At 50.6% G+C, this 18955-nt stretch overlaps 1 protein-coding gene across 2 annotated transcripts; it reads right to left on the reverse strand.

Moving 5' to 3' along the window:
• Nucleotides 1-4168: 4168 nt before the first annotated feature.
• On the reverse strand, nucleotides 4169-18617 carry FBXO31 (F-box protein 31). 2 transcript variants are annotated; one of them, XM_083370787.1, is made up of 10 exons: nucleotides 18268-18617; nucleotides 12848-12919; nucleotides 11569-11655; nucleotides 11096-11172; nucleotides 8672-8839; nucleotides 8455-8529; nucleotides 7992-8101; nucleotides 6819-6972; nucleotides 5476-5816; nucleotides 4169-4586 (listed from the first exon to the last, which is right to left on the reverse strand). In XM_083370787.1, the coding sequence occupies exons 1-10, from the start codon at nucleotides 18584-18586 to the stop codon at nucleotides 4364-4366; spliced, it is 1626 nt and encodes a 541-aa protein (XP_083226913.1). In that variant the 5' UTR covers nucleotides 18587-18617; the 3' UTR covers nucleotides 4169-4363. The 2 variants fall into 2 exon arrangements, with proteins under 2 accessions (XP_083226913.1, XP_083226914.1); XM_083370788.1 differs by lacking the exon at nucleotides 11569-11655.
• Nucleotides 18618-18955: the final 338 nt, after the last annotated feature.

Below are 18955 nucleotides of genomic sequence, written 5' to 3' on the forward strand. Positions count from 1 at the left end.
GGGAAGCTCCGCAGCTGCCACGTGGGGCGGACGGGCGGGGGGAGCCGGAGGAAGCCCGGGCCGGCCGGACGCGCAGCGGCGGACAACATCTGGGGGGGGCCCTGCTGGAGACGAGCAGCGTCCGCCAGCCGGGAGAGAAGCGGGCTCGGCTCCGGCACCGCCCGGCCAGCCTCTCCTCGCCCCGGCCGTGGGAAGGCGGCTGCTGGGGGCGGCGGGGCGGCCGCGTGGCTCGGGAATGCCCTTCCCAGGCTGAGAAGCTGCCGGGACGTCAGCGAGGGATGGGACGGCGGGGAAAGACGGGCCGGAGGTTGGCAGGCTGTTGGAACTGCAAGGGGAGTTTTTTATAGATATATAAAAGCGCTACCTGACTCCAGAAAAAAACAAAATAGCTAGAATGCGTAAAAGTCCGCTTTAAATCTAGGCTGGAAATGTGGAAACCTGGGAGGGCCCTTTTATCCTGCCTGGCGGTCTGGCCAAACAGCCAGAAAATTGTGGGGTTCAAGCAAACACAGGGATAGGAAGAATTCTGGGACTTGAAGTCCAGACCTCTTAAAGTTGCCAAGGTCGAAAAACATGGATTTAATGTAAAGCAGTAAGGCAGGGGTCTTCAAACTTGGCCCTTTTATGACTTGTGGACTTCAACTCCCAGAATTCCTCAGCCAGCTGGCTGAGGAATTCTGGGAGTTGAAGTCCACAAGTCATAAAAGGGCCAAGTTTGAAGACCCCTGCAGTAACGGAAGTCAGAGAAACAGCAAGTTGCAAATGCACATAATGTTTTTATTGTTGTTGTTGTTATCCTTATCTGAAACTGGAAAAGCAAGTTGTAAAACCAGCGCTCTCTCCTCCGGGGCAGCAGCTGCCAGAGAGGCAGAGAGGAAAACCCCTGGGCAGCTCCTGTAAAATGTAGGCCAGCGGCCACAGGTCAGGAATGCACATGGGGGGAGGGGAAGGGAGGAAAAAGAAGGGAAGGGACTATCGGCATTCCTGTTTACCTCCTGCCAAATAGGCAGGCCCTTCCTTACTGCATCCACATCCATAAGGTCAAACTGTATTTTACAAGGGGGGGCACAGATGCCCCCCTGATTTGGGGAATCCCAGCAGGCCAGACCCCGCCAGCGTCCATGGCCAACAGTTGCAGTGGCAGCAAATTCAGCCGCCAGCAGAGGAATGCTCAATGCTCGCTGATTTGAGAACACCACCATGCCCGCCACGCTTAATGCCTGCGCTTAGAGGGGGGCCCCCACACAGACCCATCAAAGCCCAAACGCAGCCTAAATACAAGTGGCCTCATTCACTCATTCATTCTCCCTCACGGGTATATAATGAGCCTTCTCCTGAAATTTTTAAAAATATATATTTCATAAGCTAATCCAGAAAGGGAAGCCAAGTCGGGCCTGTGAAGGCTGGAGCAGCCTTTCCTTCTCCATGGCAAAGCCTTTTCGTAGAATTGAGAAGCAGAGCAGGGAAGGCACAGCCCCCACCCCGATCAAGCAACACAAAAGAGCTGCTTTGGGAGAAACAATGGAGCAGAGCTGCTTTTATCCATGCCTCCATGCACAGCGCCCACATTGCAGGCCTTTCCAAGAGACCAGCGTTCTGGTGCAATTTTCCAAAGGGAGTTTTAAGAGCTGGCTTTAAATACCCGAGAATAAAAAAGGTTGGCCGGGGCGTTGCTTAAGTGACTTAGCTCGGCTGGGAAATGGGGCAAAAGGGGAAGACCCCTTTTGGCCTGCTAGTGCCAGCCCAGGATTTGACAGGCCATTCAGAATGGGGGCAGCTTGAATGACCACCGCTGGCCACCAGCCCTTTGGGAGCATCGGTCGTAATGCTCCACGTCCTGCTGGCCTCGCTGGGGGTCCCTGGTGCAAAAAGAGCCAACTGGGAATTTACCAGGGAGCGAAGTGGCTAAAAGCCCTCTTGCCCCCTCGCCCTTTCTGGGACGGAAGGAGGGGGAAAACCCTCCCCAGCCCATAGTGGGAATTCTGTGGCTTCTGCTGGAACGCAGCAAAAGAATCACCCACTGCCGGGTTTCCTGGCCGTTATTGTGGACTCCGGAGGCGTTTGCCACATTTTCCTGCCCAACCAGTTTGTGGAAAGAAACAGAACCTGACACCGTGAGAATCCAGTTTGGGCCCAACTGCAGGAACTGGCTCCCCCCTCTGTCATGCCCGAGAGGGGAGACATAAGCACTACCGGTGGCCCTTCCGCCCGTTTTTAGCCGGCTTTCCGAACAGTAGCTTCTAGGGCAGAAAATCTGTGGCCCTTCCAATGATTTAGACTTTGGCCCCCAACATCCTGGACAAAGAGGCTCCTACTTGAGAGTGAACTAACGGACCCTTCCCCAACCTAGACGGGTCCTCGAGGTGGGGGTGGGGTCCTCCTATATCCAAGAGACACTGCCAGTTTCTTCTGTATTTGGGTAAAGGCGCCAAACCTCACCTTGTCCTCAGATTTCAGCCATCTTTCCTTTTCCTCCGGGCTGCATCTCCAGTCCAGCTTCTGGCCCCTTTCCAGGGGCTCCTGGCTGCCCGATCCTCCCACGGCCCCCCTCTCAGCCTTTGCTTGGGATTGGATTGGATTTGTGGCCGAGCAGAAGAGTTCTGTCTGCCAAGCAACTCTCGCTGTTAACAGACGGGAGCTGTTATCTGTTATCCCACAGAGGAACCTTAATATGATAATCAAGCAGAGGGCAGTTTCTTCTGCCTTAGCAGGAGGGGGGGAGGAGGGGGAGAAACGAACAGGAAAATAGCTCTACGGTGTACCAAGCGCTGACGTTGGGGATAATCCAGGACAGCTGGCGGAGAAGTATCCATGATTACAGAACAGCATTACCTGCAGGACACCGTGTCCCAACTGAGAGAGAAACGAGAGGGGGATGGAATGGAATGGAAAATCTTTAGGCAACTGCTTTTTATCCTAACAAGGATTGTGGGGTGGGCTACAACTCCCAAAAGAGAGGAGGGGAAAACAGCAGTTCCCGCCCGTTATTTGTCACCAAGGATTTAGCTCAGTGTTTCTCAACCTTGGCAGCTGGAAAAGGGGTGGACGTAACTCCCAGAATTCCCCAGCCGGCTTGAAGTCCATTCTTTCTAAGCCCCCAAGCTTGAAAAGCAAGAGTCACGACCGGTCTTTCTGAATCTCACCAACTTTAAGACCGGTGGGCTTCAACATTCAGGTTCTGGGAGTCGAAGCCCACCCATCTTAAAGGTTGCTGAAGTTCAAAAACCCTGGTCTAGACTGACTTTAGGGGAATCCCGGCCCAGGCCCAGTCCTGTCAAAGGATCAGCTGCCTCCAGAGGATGCAAACTGAGACAGGAGTCCCAGATACTTGACTGCATTTCACTGCATGGATTTTGCACATTTGGGGGTTCACGAAGGAGTTTGGAATCACAATATTGTTGCACACATGACGGGAATTATATGCGACACTGCTGTGGCCTCTACCTGTGCTGGTAGCCAGGACAAAAAAGGTGGGTGTGTTTCAAGAACAGGTAAGATCAGGACGTAAAGCAGTCTGACCTTTCTGACCCTGGCATCGCCCCCAAGAACGACTTAACAAAGCCCCCCTCTTTTCTTCTGCGGTACAAACGTCACACAGAGACTTTGGGAAGAAGCTTTTTTAAGGGAAAAACCTGAGGGTGGCAAAGATTGGAGCACGATGCTCTCACAGAGGCTCACCGGGCTGGTTAATTTTGGAAGAGGGGGAGATTTTATCCCTTGTGTTGCTTAACAGACCTCAATATTATTCTTCATGCTAAGAACAGTCGCCATGTAAAAAATGCCAAGCAAACAGAGTTCTATTCACGGTTACTTTTTTAGAAAAGCTTCTTGGGGCAGCTGGATTTAATATTTTCTAAATCTTAAGATCATTAGCAGCTCACTTCTGTTTAACAAAAAGCCCAGACCAAAGAGGCTTTTAAAGTCAGGAGAGCCCATTCTAAGAAGAAGCCCCAAATCGCAGCGTCTTCTTGCTTGCTGCGGGGGTGGGGTTGGGTGGGGGAGAACCGGCCAAGTCGGGGTGGGGTGGGGTGGCTGGTTTCGTACTCTCCCAAGCCTGCTTTGAGACTATATCCATTGTGCGCGAGAGGCTAGGGGTGTGTGTGTGTGTATACCAACTCAGGCCTCGAACTTCTGAAGAAGTTGGGGAGGAAATGAAGACACGAGCATGCAAGCTGCCCTCCCAATATAATAAAGCTATATTACAAACTATACATCATATATTGGGAAAGGAACATTAGCGCACGGAGGAGGGTACAATTTGATAAAAAGGCCCAATGGAGAAGGACGCGTGGCCCCTCGTGCAGAGGTCAGGCCCCCACGATGGGAGAAGGGGATCCTTCCTCGGGTTCCTGGATGGCCACCATCATGAGGTCAGTAACTGAATGTTCTTCAGCATCTCGTCAAAAGCTTCCCGCGACGGCGCCTCGGCGTTCTGGAAGGAGACCTTGATGCGACTGTAGAGGCTGAACGACTGCAGCTCTAACCAGATGAAGCCGAAGCGGTCATCGTCAAACAAGACAAAGACCCCAGGGGTTCGCTCGGGGCTGGTGAAGCCATGGCCTGCTATGAGGCCAGTCCCGTAGAAGCTACCAGAAGCAGAAGGAAAAGACACCGTCAGCATTTCCCAAAAAAGTCCAGTTCTCACGTTCAGTTCAGATGTAAGTAGTAGAGACATTTCCAAGAAAACACAAAGCTGTTTTTCCAAAAGGCGACTGGACTTTCTTGGTTTTTTCCCTTGAAAACATTTCGCTTCTCATCCAAGAAGCTTCTTCAGTTCTGAACTGAACTGAAGAAGCTTCTTGGATGAGAAGTAAAACGTTTTCAGGGAGAAAAAAGCCAAGAAAGCCTTTTGAAAAAGGGACAGTCGTGACTTGGTTGACTGAGACTCTCCACAAATGGTACCAAGAAAAGTTCATCTGGGCTTCAGTTTAACGCAGATCGGCCTTCTGGAGCACCAGCAATAATGGCTCAGTCCACTGACTCGCTTGCCACAATGGCAGTGTTTCTCCACCTTCGCTGGGAATTCTGGGAGTTGAAACCCACACATCTGAAAGTTGCCACAGTTGAGAAACGCTGCACTGCAGCCTTTAGCAGAGAGGCGACTGATTTATGTTTTGACCCACCATTTCGAAAGCTGTTTAAATCATCCCGCCCGATTTTGACGTGCATTATGAAATCAAAATAACAATGCAATCCTGCTTAGTTCTCCGAAGTGGGATTTTTGAAACTTTCCCTCTAGTTTTGACACAGAAAGCCAAAATATTGCCGGCAGGACTGTAATGACTAATTTAAAAAAAATAAAATCTGCCCCTGGGAGGGACCCAGATAATGCCAACGTGACCAGCTCCCAAGAAGGAAACAGCCTCCCCTTTACGTAGATTAGGAGTTCTTGGCAGAGGCAGAAATTTAAGGGACTCTCACCGAATATCCCAATCAACCTTATCCGTGGGAATCTCCTAAACCTTTTAACATTACCATGCTCTGCAGGTGCGGGGATAATCCTCGTTTCGGGAGGCGATGCCACCTGGCAGGACAAAGGGGCAGGGGGCAGGGGGGGTGCCAGAGGCGGCTGCTCCTTCTCCAGCTGCCTCTGATCCAGCCCCCTCCTCCTCCTCCTCCTCCTTGGCTTCCGGCTCCGGCTCCTCTGGCAGGCCTTCTTCCTGCTTCTGCTGCTCCCGCTGCACCTGTTCACGCACCTCCAGCACGATCCGGGAGAGCTCGCTGAAGTTGCTCAGGTTTTCAATGTCAGGCAGCTGGATGGGGTGGGCCAGGTCAATCTCGACTGTCTGCTGGCCGGCTGGGATGTTGGGATCGCCCTGGAGGTGGTTGAGAAGCAAATGAAGGCGAATCTGCCTTCCCAGAAGCAGCCGGCCAGGACTTTGTCCATCTCCTAGAGTCCCGCTCAGGTAGCTTCCTCCAAGCCCCCGTCTGCTTCTCCTCACCCCTCTTATCTTGAGCCACTATGCAGGTAGTCCTCAACTTACCACTGGTCACTTAAGGGCTGTTTGAAGTTACAGCCAACCTGCAAAAGGAGACTTTTGCGACCGGGGTTCAAAGTTCCAACAGTCAGGTCTTCTCCACAAGTATGTGGCCAGCTTCAGGCAGTCGCCAATGTGGCCAAATTGTGTCCATTTGCAGTGCCCCAGGGTCACGTGGCTGCATTTTATGAGGGTTTTGCCAGCCTTTATTTCTGGTTTTCATCAAAACTGGGCCTGTAGCAAACCACCGGTCCGCTTAAGAACTGCTGTGTTTCCTTTACGGCTACCACGTTTGCCTGATGACCATTGCAAAAAATTACTATAATCTTAGAATAAAAGTAGCATTTGCCCGCATGATTTTGGTTCCCTGGTCAAGGCTGCCTTGAAGGCTGGAAATCTGCTGGTCTTAGGCAGGCTGTCAGCTCCCTGCCTCTGGCTCAGGCGATTCCCTTCCTTCTGGCCCAGTTCCGGCGGGATCCCAGCACCCGTCTCTTTGCACCTGCTGGCTTTCAGCTCGAGAGCTCCAGGTGGAAAGCAAGGGGGTTACAGAGGCAAGCGAAGGGATCTGGACGCCCGGCCCTCTTGCCAGAGGCTGGGAGGGAGAATTATGAGAAGCTGAATCGACTTCAACAGCTCCCGGCAGCTGACGGGACTTGCTATTTGCACTTTTAGGCTTACAGCTGATTTTCAGTGTTTGGGTTGGTACTGCTGTGTCTGGTGTGAGGTACGTAGTCTCGGGAATGTTTCTGGGAAGCAGGACGGAAGCATTACTAAAAATAATAAAAACCCACGGAGCACGCCACAGTCTAAGACTCCAGAGGCTGGACCCTCCGTGCTCACCGTGATTTTGGTTCCCCTGGCCTTTCTCCCATGGAAGCTGAGCATGACGATCTCCAGGCCGTGGCTCCCGTAGGTCCCTTTGAAGAGGCCCGGCTGGATCAGGTACTCCGGACTGCGCGGAGGGAGGTAAATGCGTCGGTACGTTAAGCAGTTGCTGGAACAGAAAAAGCAGCCCAGGATGAGCGAGAGAGGACTGGTCGGAACCATTCCCGTTTCCTGATCAATTCATGTATTTATTTCGATCAATTTTAGGTGCTGCCCGCCTCACTCAGCGATTCTAAATCAGATACTGTGGTGTGTGAACTTTCATCATTTAAAACAAAACTGTCTGAAATTAAAGTCTCTAGTCCATTTCCCAGAGAGGGACACAAACTAAGGTCAGGCCTAATGAAATACGTGGAAAACTGAAATGTGGTAATTTCCTGGCTGCCTGCTGCAGAATTTTCCTTTAATCCTGCATGTTTTGCCCTCTCTCCATTTTCCTTGATGTCCGAAACTCTCTTCTTTTCCTGTTTCAATCCTGGCAAACTGGAAAACGACATTAGGGAATGCTGTTTCAAATGCCAGCTTATTCATAGGATTGTGGGTTGTTCCAATGGCGGTTTCTCCCCGTTAGCCAGGCTGCTGTTTAATACTTACTAAAGGAAACGGGTGACTAAAATATGATGGGAAAATTCTCTTCGGCTGGGCTTAAATCCCCGATAACCAGAAAGGTCGCATCCTTCAACTTAAGGGTAATTCTTTCACCTGATGTTTCCCAGGTAGGCATAGGAGTGGGGAAATATGGGAGTCGCAGTAGAGGACATGGGGGGGCCACTAGCTTAGGAGGAGGAGGAGGGAGCTGGGGTAAGGCAAGGGAGGAGAGGAGAGGTCTCCGCTGAGCCCTGCAGAGTTTCCCCAGGGATGTGACGGCCACCTTGTCGAGGGGCCTCTCGGCTCCCCTTTGCATGGCTGGCAAAGTCTGCTCAGGCGTTATCAGGAATGCAGAAACCCCCAATCTTAACAAAACTGGAGAGGGGAGGAAGAGGATAAGGGGTTTCCCCTTGGGCCCACGAGACTGCTGGTGCAACGGACTAGCCCGCTAGCACGCTTTGTTCCTAAATCAGCATCTGGCATCTGTCCCTTGGCCGGGATTGAGGAGAGGGACCAGACCGCCCCCCTTTTTCCACCTACTCATATTGACTCGTGTAGATGAACTTCATCAAGATGAGCTCCTGCATGTGTTCGTGGAAAATGTCCTCCAGCGTCCGCCCCCATTCTTCTCGGAGCCACGTCCGGAACTCCTGCAAAAAATGGCCCAGGGTGGGGGGGTGGGGGGATGAGACAGACTGGTTGGACACAGCCCCTTCCGACCCTGTCCGCACTTCCCACTAGGTCCACCACACAGGGTGGGGTTCAGAAAACCAGCCACCGTCATTCAGAGGTTGGCTTTAGGGCAGCGGTAGGCAACCTGGGCTCTTTTATGACTGGTGGACTTCAACTCCCAGAATTCCTGAGCCAGCCATGCTGAGGGGAAAGGGAGAGGTTTCCATGCTGAGCCATCCTGGCTCAGGAATTCTGGGAGTTGAAATCCACGAGTCATAAAAGAGCCAAGGTGGCCTAGCCCTGCTTTAGGGGACGCTGAGGCCAAGCTCACCTCTTGTCTCCCGCCCGACATACGGTGGTGGTCTGTCTGGTTGCACTTGGTCGAAAACTCGTCCTTCTTCACAATCTGTCCGTTTTGGGAAAGGGAGGTTGAGAGTCAGAAGCCCGAAGCCCCTGCCTGGACTGGGGGACCATGGAACAGAGGCCAGGGGGATTGTGCAATTTTCCTTCCTTCAGTGGGAGAGGGAGAAGAGGGGTGTGTGTCTCACCTGGATATGCCCACTGTGGGGTCCCTTGTGTCCGTACATGCACTCGACTGTGGCGCTGTGCCTCTCCATGAGGTGCACCCTGAAGAGGGGCTTGAACCGCATGGGGCCATCCACGTGAGGGTCGTGGGGGGTCAGGTACATCCAGCCAATGATGAACAGGCCGTCAACCTGCCAAGGGCGGAATCGGTGTTAATGGTAGGTGAGAACGACCTTCAGGAGTGGGAAGAGATGCTGCCTCAGGAACAATTCAACAGGAGAGGTTGCCGCCTGCAGCTGCATAACAGGCAGAGGAGGAGGCTCAGACAGAAGGGATTCCCCTCCCCCCCCCCCCACACTTAATTTCTCAAGACTAGAGTGGGAGATTTGTACTTGCAGACTGTCAAGTTTCTGTTAAGGTAGCCTTTACAATAAAGCAGAAGTTGCTCACCTGGTCTGTTTCCTGTCTGGTCTACCTGGGAAGGCTGACAATAGGGGAGGGTCTGCCACTGCCTGCCTTCAGCCTCCTTTCCCCACCCCCACCCCCAATTGGGATGGTCGCTGTGCCCCAAGGCCTGTGTCCAAGCCCAGCGACCACTTCAGCCTTCCTGCTCAGCTCCATTCACCCCCAAGCCCCTCCCAACCTTTTAAGCCCCAGAGTGCGTTTGTGCTGCCCAGAAGATGCCTCCAGGCAGCTGATGAAATGGAGGTCTCCTGAAGTTGGTATCAGAAATAAAGACGCCGGGGAAAGGACCCATTCTACAAAACCCAGACAGGAGAGCCGCCTTTGATCACTGCAGGAGGAGAGGGTCTAGCCAACCACTTTTGAGAAGAGACGGGACAGCCACCTGCCTGAAATACTATAGGGCAGGGGTAGGCAACCTCGGCTCTTTTATGACTCATGGACTTCAACCCCCAGAATTCCTGAGTCAGCATAGCTGACTCAGGAATTCTGGGAGTTGAAGTCCATGAGTCATAAAAGAGCCGAGGTTGCCTACCCCTGGTATAGGGTCTCCTGCTTGAGCAGGGGGTTGGACTAGAAGACCTCCAAGGCCCCTTCCAGCTCTACTCTTTGACTGATTGATTGACTGACTCCAGGCCTGAAGGAAAGCATTCCTATGGCCCCAAGCCCAGATACCCTCCCTCTCACACAGGGGACGTGACAGGAGAAAACCATATATATAAATCATGGACATCCCAGGGATGCAGTTCACACAGTATGTTTGCATCTTCCCCTGATTGTACTTTCAGGCTTAAGGCAGCCACCTCTGAGTGACCTATCTGAACTGGGGAATCTCTGGGCAGCCTGGGGAAGGAAGGGAAAAGAAAATAGATCTAAACCGCAGGGAAATCGCATGGTATCTGTTCTAGGAAGAGCTGATGGGACACCTTCTTTGGGGAATTCCTCTTACAATCTCTTGCAAGATTCTACATTTCACTCGAGTGGCATCTAAGTTACTTGGCTGAGACCTGGTGCCCGCTCTTTGAGCTGGTCCAACTAGGGAAGCCCAATATCAACCTTGGAAACTGTAAGAAAATTTCCCTAGCCTGATTGTCAGCATTGATTTAGATGGAGCTTGTCTGAATAACTGGAAATGGTTTTTCCTAGTTGCTTTCCAGTTGCCATTTATGGGATAAGCTGACTCACATGATTTATCTTCCATTTCTTTCCCAACCTCTACGCAATCTCTTCCACTAAAGATGTCCCTTCTCCTCATTCTTCAAATACATCATAAAATCTCTTTCAAGCTGAGGTTAACTTCCTAGAATAAATACCATGCAACTTTCCTGGCAACAATATCCAACAAATTTGCCACTGATTTCTTCCAGGAAGTTTCTCTGATTTTCCAATCTAGCCCTGGATTGACGTCTTTCCTCCAAAGACTAATAGGATCTGGCCCTGCTCAGCGTTTCAAGATCAGCCAAGGTCATCTAGATTAGCACCTCTCAACCTTGGCCATTTTAAGGTTGGGGATTTCAACTCCCATCGGGCTGGTGAATTCTGGGAGTTGAAGGCCACGTGTTATAAAAGTGCCAAGATTGAGAAGCCCTGCTTTAAATGCTGCCATATCTAGATGAGCTTGTAGGCCTCGACGGATGCCATTGAATTGTTGCTCCCTGGAGGCAACCGTGTAGATTGTCTCCATGATGATCTGTCCTGACTTGGTCCGCAGGTCTTCCAACGGGTGCCCCCATCAGCACGGTAACTGAGCATCTCCACCCGCTCTTCTTCTTCTCTTTCGCTCCATCTTTCCCAATATTACAGAGAGCGAGCTCTTCACATCACGTGTCTGTAGTAGGATCGGTCGGATGTCCTACTTCACACACATCATGCTTAGGCCTTGACCAAACCATAGATTCCTTCGAGGACAAGAAAGGGAAAAATAATCTTATACCCAGAGAAAAGCAGAGCAGAAAAGCAGAGTTCACACAGCGCTCTGGACTTACCACCACATTCAGGAGACCCCCGTATGGTCCAATGTCTGGTTGCCAGAGACCTAAGATATGCCGGTATTGGTGAAGCACTAGGAGAACAAACGACAAGGACTCAGATATGAAGGAAAGGAATTCCTCAGTAGCAAAAGTAAGCCCAAAGCTTGGGAGGGACAGGAATAGAGCATGCTGCTTACTTTAGGGACACGTAATGGCCCACAGACCCTATTCTTGCTCAGGTCTCAAGACAGCTGGCTGGGGAATTCTGGGAGTCTCAAAGGTGCCAAGGTTAGGAAAATCTGTCCTAGAGCAACGGCTTTAGAATTGCGTCTCCACCCCCGTAAGATTGCACAGCAGGGCCTCTGACGTTCTCAGTCCCTGAATGAAGTCCAGGGTTTCAATGTTTAACTTGGGCTAATTACACGGTTAGGCAAGCACACTCCATGCGTTCACAGCGCAGAAACCACTGGTCAGAGGAAGGTACATACGGCAGGTGTAAACATCCCTGTACTCCATGTGCTCGTAGTCAGGAAGAATTTTCATAAAACGCCCCGACTTCACTCGCGGGTTTATACCTGAGCAGACACACCAGGGGACTGTGAAAATGCCGCTCGCCTACTCACGGCCATCGATTGCAAGGCTGACTTCAAAGTGAGGATCCTGCTGGAGGAGCTGGGCAATTTCTTGCTTCAAACCCTCTGAGACAATTTTTGGCCAACAAACTTTAAATCCTTCTGCCTCCTTCAGTGAGTTTAGCCTCGTCAGAGGCCGTGTGCAAAGCGCTTAGATCTAGAATGATCTGAAGAAATTGCTAAGCTGGATTATCGTTGAGTTTGATCTGAATGGTGAGTTACGGTGTAGTTTTATGAGTCAAGGGTTTATTCAACAAACCGTAATTAAGTAATACTGACGTGTATAGAGATAGTCCTTGATTTAAAACAGTTCATTCGGTGACCATTCAAACGTAGCAGCACGGAAAAAGGTGACTTATGACCATTTTTCACATTTACGACTGTTGTAGCATCCCCATGGTCATGTGATCAAAATTCAGACACTTGGCAACTGACTCGTATTTATGACGGTTGTGCAGTGTCCTGGGGACACGGGATCCCCTTTTGCGGCCTCCTGACAAGCAAAGTCAATGGGGTCACTTCACAACACTGTTACTAATTTAACAACTGCAGTGATTCACTTAACAATGGTGGCCAGGAAGGTCGTAAAATGGGGCAAAATTCACTTAACTGTCTTGTTTAGCAACAGGAATTTTGGGTTCAACTGTGGTCATACGTCAAGGGATACCCATATTACCACAGGACACCTTTGTCTAAGACAAGTGTACAAGTTCCACATAAAAGTCAACTGAGAACTATCAGATCCAAAGGAATGGATGAGTAGGCTATGGCTTTTAGGCACCCTTCCACGGGTGTGTGCTCCACACACACACACACACACCCTGAGGCTGGAGTGAGTCACGATCATGGGGAATACTCGGGGAAGTACAGCAATCAGCCGCTAAGCCTGCTCAGCATAAACGCTCTTCATGGCCGAGAGAGCTGGGCCAAGGGCTGATTGCTTTCCATTCAGACATGAGGAGGGGGCTCAGAGTGATTTTAAACCCTGGCCTCTGGGAAGAAGACCCCAAGACAGCGGCATCTGTCTTCCCTGAGAAGCCAAATGGGTGACTGTGGACAGGCTCACTCCAGCCATCCACATTTCAGATGTAGTGCAAATTTATTTTCGGAGGCAACCTAGAAGCTTAGGACTTACGCTTGGCATACACATCTTGACAAGATACTCCGGTGATTTCCAGCTTCCGTAGGTTCTCGCAGACGCCATATTCTGAAATTCAATGGAGGGACAGGTGTCACAAGGGACTGAGATGTGCTCTAATGCAATGCCATCTGCTGCCCAGAGCAAGCGCATGGCCTGCCTTGCTCAAGGGGAGCCTTGTGACCTCCGCTTAAAGCCCAAGTAAGTTTTCACCTTGGACCGGCCACACGGACACAGCCTCCAACACAACTGTTGCTCTCAGATGTCCCGCTCTGTGCCTCTCCCATTCTGGCTTATTTCTCAAGTAGAGGCTACTGTAATGCCCACTTCCCTATCAACAAGCCAATCTCACATCTGTGTATTTGTACAGATGCCAGCAGCCAACCTCGGAAGTCAATGCCTTTTCTTTCTTCCCTTCCCTTTCTTCACATTTTTTCCCCTTTCTCTACCGTTGTCCCTTAATTTTTGCATATTTTATGTTATAAATGAATAAATAAAAATGGTAAAAAAAAGACATAGCAGCCAACAGGGAAGGACATATCCCTTGGAAGCAGTGAAGGAAACCTCTTCCAATATAAGTTTTTGCGCTGCCTGCCAATTTCAAAAGCTTGCCCTAGGAATCCATGATAACAATCAGGAAACACTCTGAATACTTGAAAAGCTGTTATGATAATGGGTGTTTACAAGAAAAAAACCACCCTCTGGTACGTCTGATCTAATGCAAGGAAGGGAAAGATGAAAGCGGAGGAGGAGGAGGAGGAGATTAAAAATCTTTCTCCGCTGCAAATCACCAGAGGAATTAATTATTTAAGGTGTTCTCAAAGTGAATGTCGATGGAAATACATAACTTTGAGCCTTTTCCTCTCATTCCGCAATCTAGATAGCTTGAAGTTCAGGTCCCAGCAATAAAAAATGAATATTCGTAAGGAGAAATGTCCAAAGAATGATTGACTATAGCTCTGGAAATTCTCTATTAATTTTTACTGGCATGAACCGGTGACGCTTAACTTGCTGTCACTTTTGCAGGAAGTGGAAGCAGTAGGAACAATGCAATCCTGAAGGCGCAAGGCTATGTGTGGAGGAGGAGGAGGAGGAGAATATAGCTGCTAAGAGTAAAGAGATAAACATCCCCAAGCAGTAAATAAATGCTGGGGAGGGGACCCATAGGTGTGCAGGCCCCCCTGTGCTCCTTGTCCTTAACAGTATAAAGCTGTACACATCTGGCAGTCGTTGCTCAAGCCTTTGCTAATGGGAAGAAATGAAATATCCCCCCCTGCCACAAAGGAAGACCGCCCTCACCGGCGGCCAATGAACATCCCACTGAAAGAAGCCTGTTTCTTCAGCTAATAGAGCCAAGGGGGCGGCCAAAACACCCCTGGGTGAAGAGCATTCTGGCCAAAGGGAAATTCCTTCTTGCCAGAGTTTGGGGAAATAGCCGTAGCCTTGCCAAATCCTGACCCAGGACTCTGTGCACACTCTGAGATCATATCCCCATAATATTTCCAAGGCAGCATTGGGAAGAGACCAAGTCTTTGCCAACGTCCGTGCACAAAGGAGAAAATAATGCTGGGTTGTAGCCTGACACCATACTAGCTGTTTTCCTCACAATGCCCCCAAACTTTCTAAAGCCAACACGATTCTGCACATCAGATGTTTGTCTGTTGCTGGTTCCCTGTGATGAACTTAAGCCAGGATTCAGATTGTTAGAAAGGCTGATTGCTCCCCAGCAGTTACTAAAGGCAAAGATCAGGCTGGCTAACATTTAGAAAGAAAACAAACGAGAACTAAGGGATTGTATGAGGGTTAATCAAAATAAAAGCAGGAGGGGGAATTTACTAATTCAGTCCACAGAGCAGTCGTGAACATCTATTTATAGCCTCATACAAAACTGAATTGCAACCTCAGTGTCCTCAAAGTCATATGAGAGAGAGAAAGGCTATTTATTCCAGAGTTTCGTAAGACTAAAGGCAAAAACTGTTGGGGTTGACTATGGTATGGAGACCATAGCAAATAAACCACGAGTTCTGGTGCCAAAATGGAGCCACTCTGACTAGTAACCAACATGTGTTTGATGAATTCCTCCATGCTAAAGCAGGCAGCTCTTTGGTAAGTCTTTCTTTCTCGTCATCCAGAATTACCTAACTATTTTCTTGCAAGGTTTCCACAGAGTTAAATACGCTCAGGATCATTTCAACATCCGACAGGTGCTGCTGCCCTTAAATACACAGCCACACACCCAAATGGAAAGCCAGTGGTTAAGGTGCTGGATTGGTGGGAGGCCCACTTTCCACGCCTCTCTTAAGCACTGAAGCTGGCTGGCTGACTTCCAACCATTCCCTCTCTCTGAGCCCCAGGCGAGTGATCCGTATCCCCTGTATATCTGCACAGCCCACCTGTCTTCCCTTCTCTTCTCCACACTTCCTTGCAATTTAAATCTGCCAACAGTCCGGCTGTTTCATGTGTCCGATGAAGAGAGCTGCAGCTCAGGGAAACGTCTGCCTTTTAATGAGGTGGGAGTCGGACCCCTTCTGGGTTTTGTGGCTATGCTAGCAAATCTGCCATCGCACACTCAAAACGTCCTCCAGAAATGGGAAAAAGGAAAAAAGAGAAGCACCCATGGGTCTCAGGATAGGACAGGCTACCTTATCAAGTTGTAGCACCTTGCAAGCCACGAAGCTGAAACCTGCTATATCAGATAAGATAGGAACCCAAAACAGAAGGTCAGAAAGAAAATTATGTAACCATTTGACTCCTTACAGTACTTTGCCTGCTATTTTCTCCAGCAGACATTGGTCTCCGCTTTAGAGAAGCAGGCATTGTGCCACATCCAGTGCCTGTAGCGTAATAAAATGAGTTGGTTTCCCAAAGGGATGCACTGCTGTACAGGAAAAAAAGTTGCCTCATTTTTAGAAGACATGATTTAAAAGAGGTGTGCTTTAAAAAGACCTAACTGTAGAAAGAAATGTAGGAACTCAGACTGCTCAAGAGGTCTGCTGAAGCCTTCAGTAGACCGAGGCCATATACAGCATCTTATCTGGCTTTCCTCACAATAGCCATCATGGAGGAAGATGGCGCTTGGCCCAAATCATCTCAGGCAGGATTTGAGGCTCAATGAAGTCCCCTTAAGAGGAAGTTCTGGTTCTCATCCAGTCCAGGAGGATGAGTCAGTGCTATCGCCTTCCATATCCCGAGACCGAGCTCCCCCCCCCCCAAGCAGGAGAGAGCCAGCGCAGGCATCCCGAGAGCATTGCCAGGCTCTGCCTTGGGCAGACGCAGCTGCGCTCAGACGCCTGCCCCCAACCTCCTCCGTGCCAAGCCCAAAGGCATGACTTCATTGCAGGCATCAGACGCAGCAGCAACTACCAGGAGAGCAGGGCCAGGGACGGTCTGCATTAAGGGCCCCCGGGGCAACGGTACAACTGCGGTGCTGAAGAGAAAGAAGAGGTGGGCAGGAGCCGGCGGAGATCAGCAGGACACAGGGGCTGCGAAAGGAAAGGGCTTTTCCCCCAGATCTGGCTTTGGCAGCGGGAGAATCACCCGTATGGTCAATATTCATTATCCTCCCACGCCTCGTGTTAAACCTAAGCAGGGCTACAAGGCATGGCCCAACTCTACAAACTAGTTGGATGAACTGTTTTAACACGTGCACGCTACGCTGTAGATTTACACAACTGCACTCCTTGAAAGATGCAATTAAGCTTCAGATTGGGCTACGTAAGGCTACCAAAACGAGGGATGACAATAACAGGTATCAAGATTTAAAACAAACAAACAACAAACAAACACTGGCTGGCCACACAGTTAACCACTTAGACCTAGCCAGATTAGTTTTAGCTTTTTGTGTGTGCGTAGCTTAGCACACTGGGGAAAAATAATGACTGTTTCCGATTCAATTAGGTGAATCCATAAAATGGGCTCAGTCAATAATTAGGTTCAAGATACTGCGCGAACTAGTTACTACAAATAAGTATGGAGTTATTTTTGAGTTTAGGTCAGAGGTCTGATTATTCTTGGCAACTGGCTTATAATCACACAGCTATTTCGACCTGTTACTAACTGGCTGAAAACTCACTTCTCCGTTTACTTCCTAGAAGTTATCCAAATCAGCCCTATGGCTGTGAAAGGGACTTTACCAAGCTATTCTAGGTGGCCTCTCATTGAAATTCACCTGCTCCATTTTTGTTCCTTTGCAACCTCTCCCCTTGGATTGGGAGGCTGCCCACACCCTTCCTTGAAAATTATCACTAAGCCTTCTAGGGGACAGAATCTTCTATGTGACTGTACAGTTGCCTGGAAAGAATTTCAAAAGCAAAGGAAAAGAAAGTGGTGGAGACTTCAAGAGGCTCAAGGGATAAATCTCAAGGGATAAATCTGCCCGGTGCAAGGAGGACCTGCAGGATCTTCCCTGGTCATTCCTGGCTTATTCTCCTCTAAGAATCCCCTCTCTAAAGACCCCTTTTTTCTTTTCTCCCTTGCCATATGCTAAATAAATAAATCTTTTCTCCCCAAGTGTGTACCAGAACATGCCCTGGTCTTTTAAGAAGAGATTGGACAGCTACTTGTCTGAAATGGTATATATAGAGTCTCCTGCTTTAGTAAGAGTTGGAAGACCTCCAAGGTCCCTTCCAAGGGTGATGATGATGATGATGATGGTCCTAAGAAGGGGCAAATCTTGGTGCGTCTCTCCCTGTTTGTTTGTGGGTTTTTTGCCTTAAGTCTTGGGTCTCTCCCTTAAGACAGCTATAAACCTGCACCTCTAGGAAACCTGCAGGAAATCAGCGCACCTGTCGGCTGTCACTTCTCCAGCTTCCTGATATACTTTTGCCAGTATTTGCTTGTCAAGGGTCAATAGAAAAAGCAAAGGTTTTGGCTTCTGAGGTCAGAGGTTTAGTTGCAATTGCCTTGAAGTTACCCGTATATTTTAAGGACAGCGTGAAATGCTGCTCTGTGGGCCATCCGTTGCCTTTGCCACTTGGGATACAACCCTCAGGGAAAAGGGCCTTTTGCACAGAGGCCGACGTGGTTGGTCGGTGGGAATCTCTGTTCCTTCTGCTGCAAGAACCAAAAGCTCCAATGCCAGGGGAAAATGCCAGAGTTGCCTCTTGGAGGCATGCGTGGCAGATAGATAGATAGATAAATAGATGATAGATAGATAGATAGATAGATAGATAGATAGATAGATAGATAGATAGATAGATAGATAGATAAATTACAGATGATAGATGGATAGATTATAAATAATTAGAGACAGACCTATAGTTAGCTGACTGATAGATGTAAATAGATGATAAAAAATGAAACAAAAATAAAACACAGGGACTCTCTTGAGCGCCGGTCTGGGGTCTGCAAGCGAGCCCCTCTCCCTCCTTTCCTCCGGGGCCCCCTCCCCCTCCCCGGGTCGGCCTGGCGGGCCTCACCTTCCCGGCAGCGCCGGCGCCAGATGGTGTCGGTGCGGAGGATGCGTCGGAAGGCGCTGCAGACGAGCGCCAGGCTGGGCAGGTCGGTGCCGGGCAGCGAGCCGAAGATTTGCACCAGCAGCTCCGGCGGCAGCTCCAGCAGCGAGAGCGGCGCTCGGACGGCCGCCTCGCTCCCCGCCGCCGCCGCCTCGCCCTGGCCGCCCTCCTCGGGGTCGGTGTCCGGCTCGCTGCTGTCGCCCGCCGCCCCCTTGCGCTGCGAGCCCCGCCGCCGGCAGCCCCGCGCCGGGCCCACCCCGCACAGCCGCGCGCACACCGCCATCGCCGCCGCCGCCGCCGCCGCCACCCCGCTCGGGCCGCCGCCGGGATGCTGCGCCGCGGCCAATCGGCGCCCGCCGCTCCCGCAGGCCCCGCCCCCGCCCGCCCCGCCTCGGGAGGGGGCGGGGCCCGGCGCTCCCCCAGCCGGGAGGCTCTCGCGCAGCCCCGCCGGGGCTCGTTTCCCGCACCAGCGCCAGGAGGGTTGCAGGGAGGAGGAGGAGGGGGGGGGTCTGAGCTGCGTCGCCTTCTTGCAGACGTTGCGTGACCCAACTGGGTAACATCATCAGTGCCAGTGAGGGTTGGGCTTTGCTGTCAGTTTATAGCAGGGGTCTTCAAACTCGGCCCTTTTATGACTCGTGGACTTCAACTCCCA

This window comes from Vipera ursinii (genome assembly GCF_947247035.1).
Source record: "Vipera ursinii genome assembly, chromosome: 10".
In the NCBI taxonomy this organism is placed as follows: Eukaryota; Metazoa; Chordata; class Lepidosauria; order Squamata; family Viperidae; genus Vipera; species Vipera ursinii.

Excerpts from the sequence above, each read along its gene's own strand:
- FBXO31 (XM_083370787.1), bottom strand. The coding sequence starts at position 18,586 with ATGGCGGTGTGCGCGCGGCTGTGCGGGGTGGGCCCGGCGCGGGGCTGC. Across the intron at positions 8,530-8,671 it reads CCCACAGTGGGCATATCCAG|ATTGTGAAGAAGGACGAGTT; the intron begins GTGAGACACACA and ends CAAAACGGACAG. Across the intron at positions 4,587-5,475 it reads CCCCGCACCTGCAGAGCATG|CTTCTACGGGACTGGCCTCA; the intron begins GTAATGTTAAAA and ends TGCTTCTGGTAG.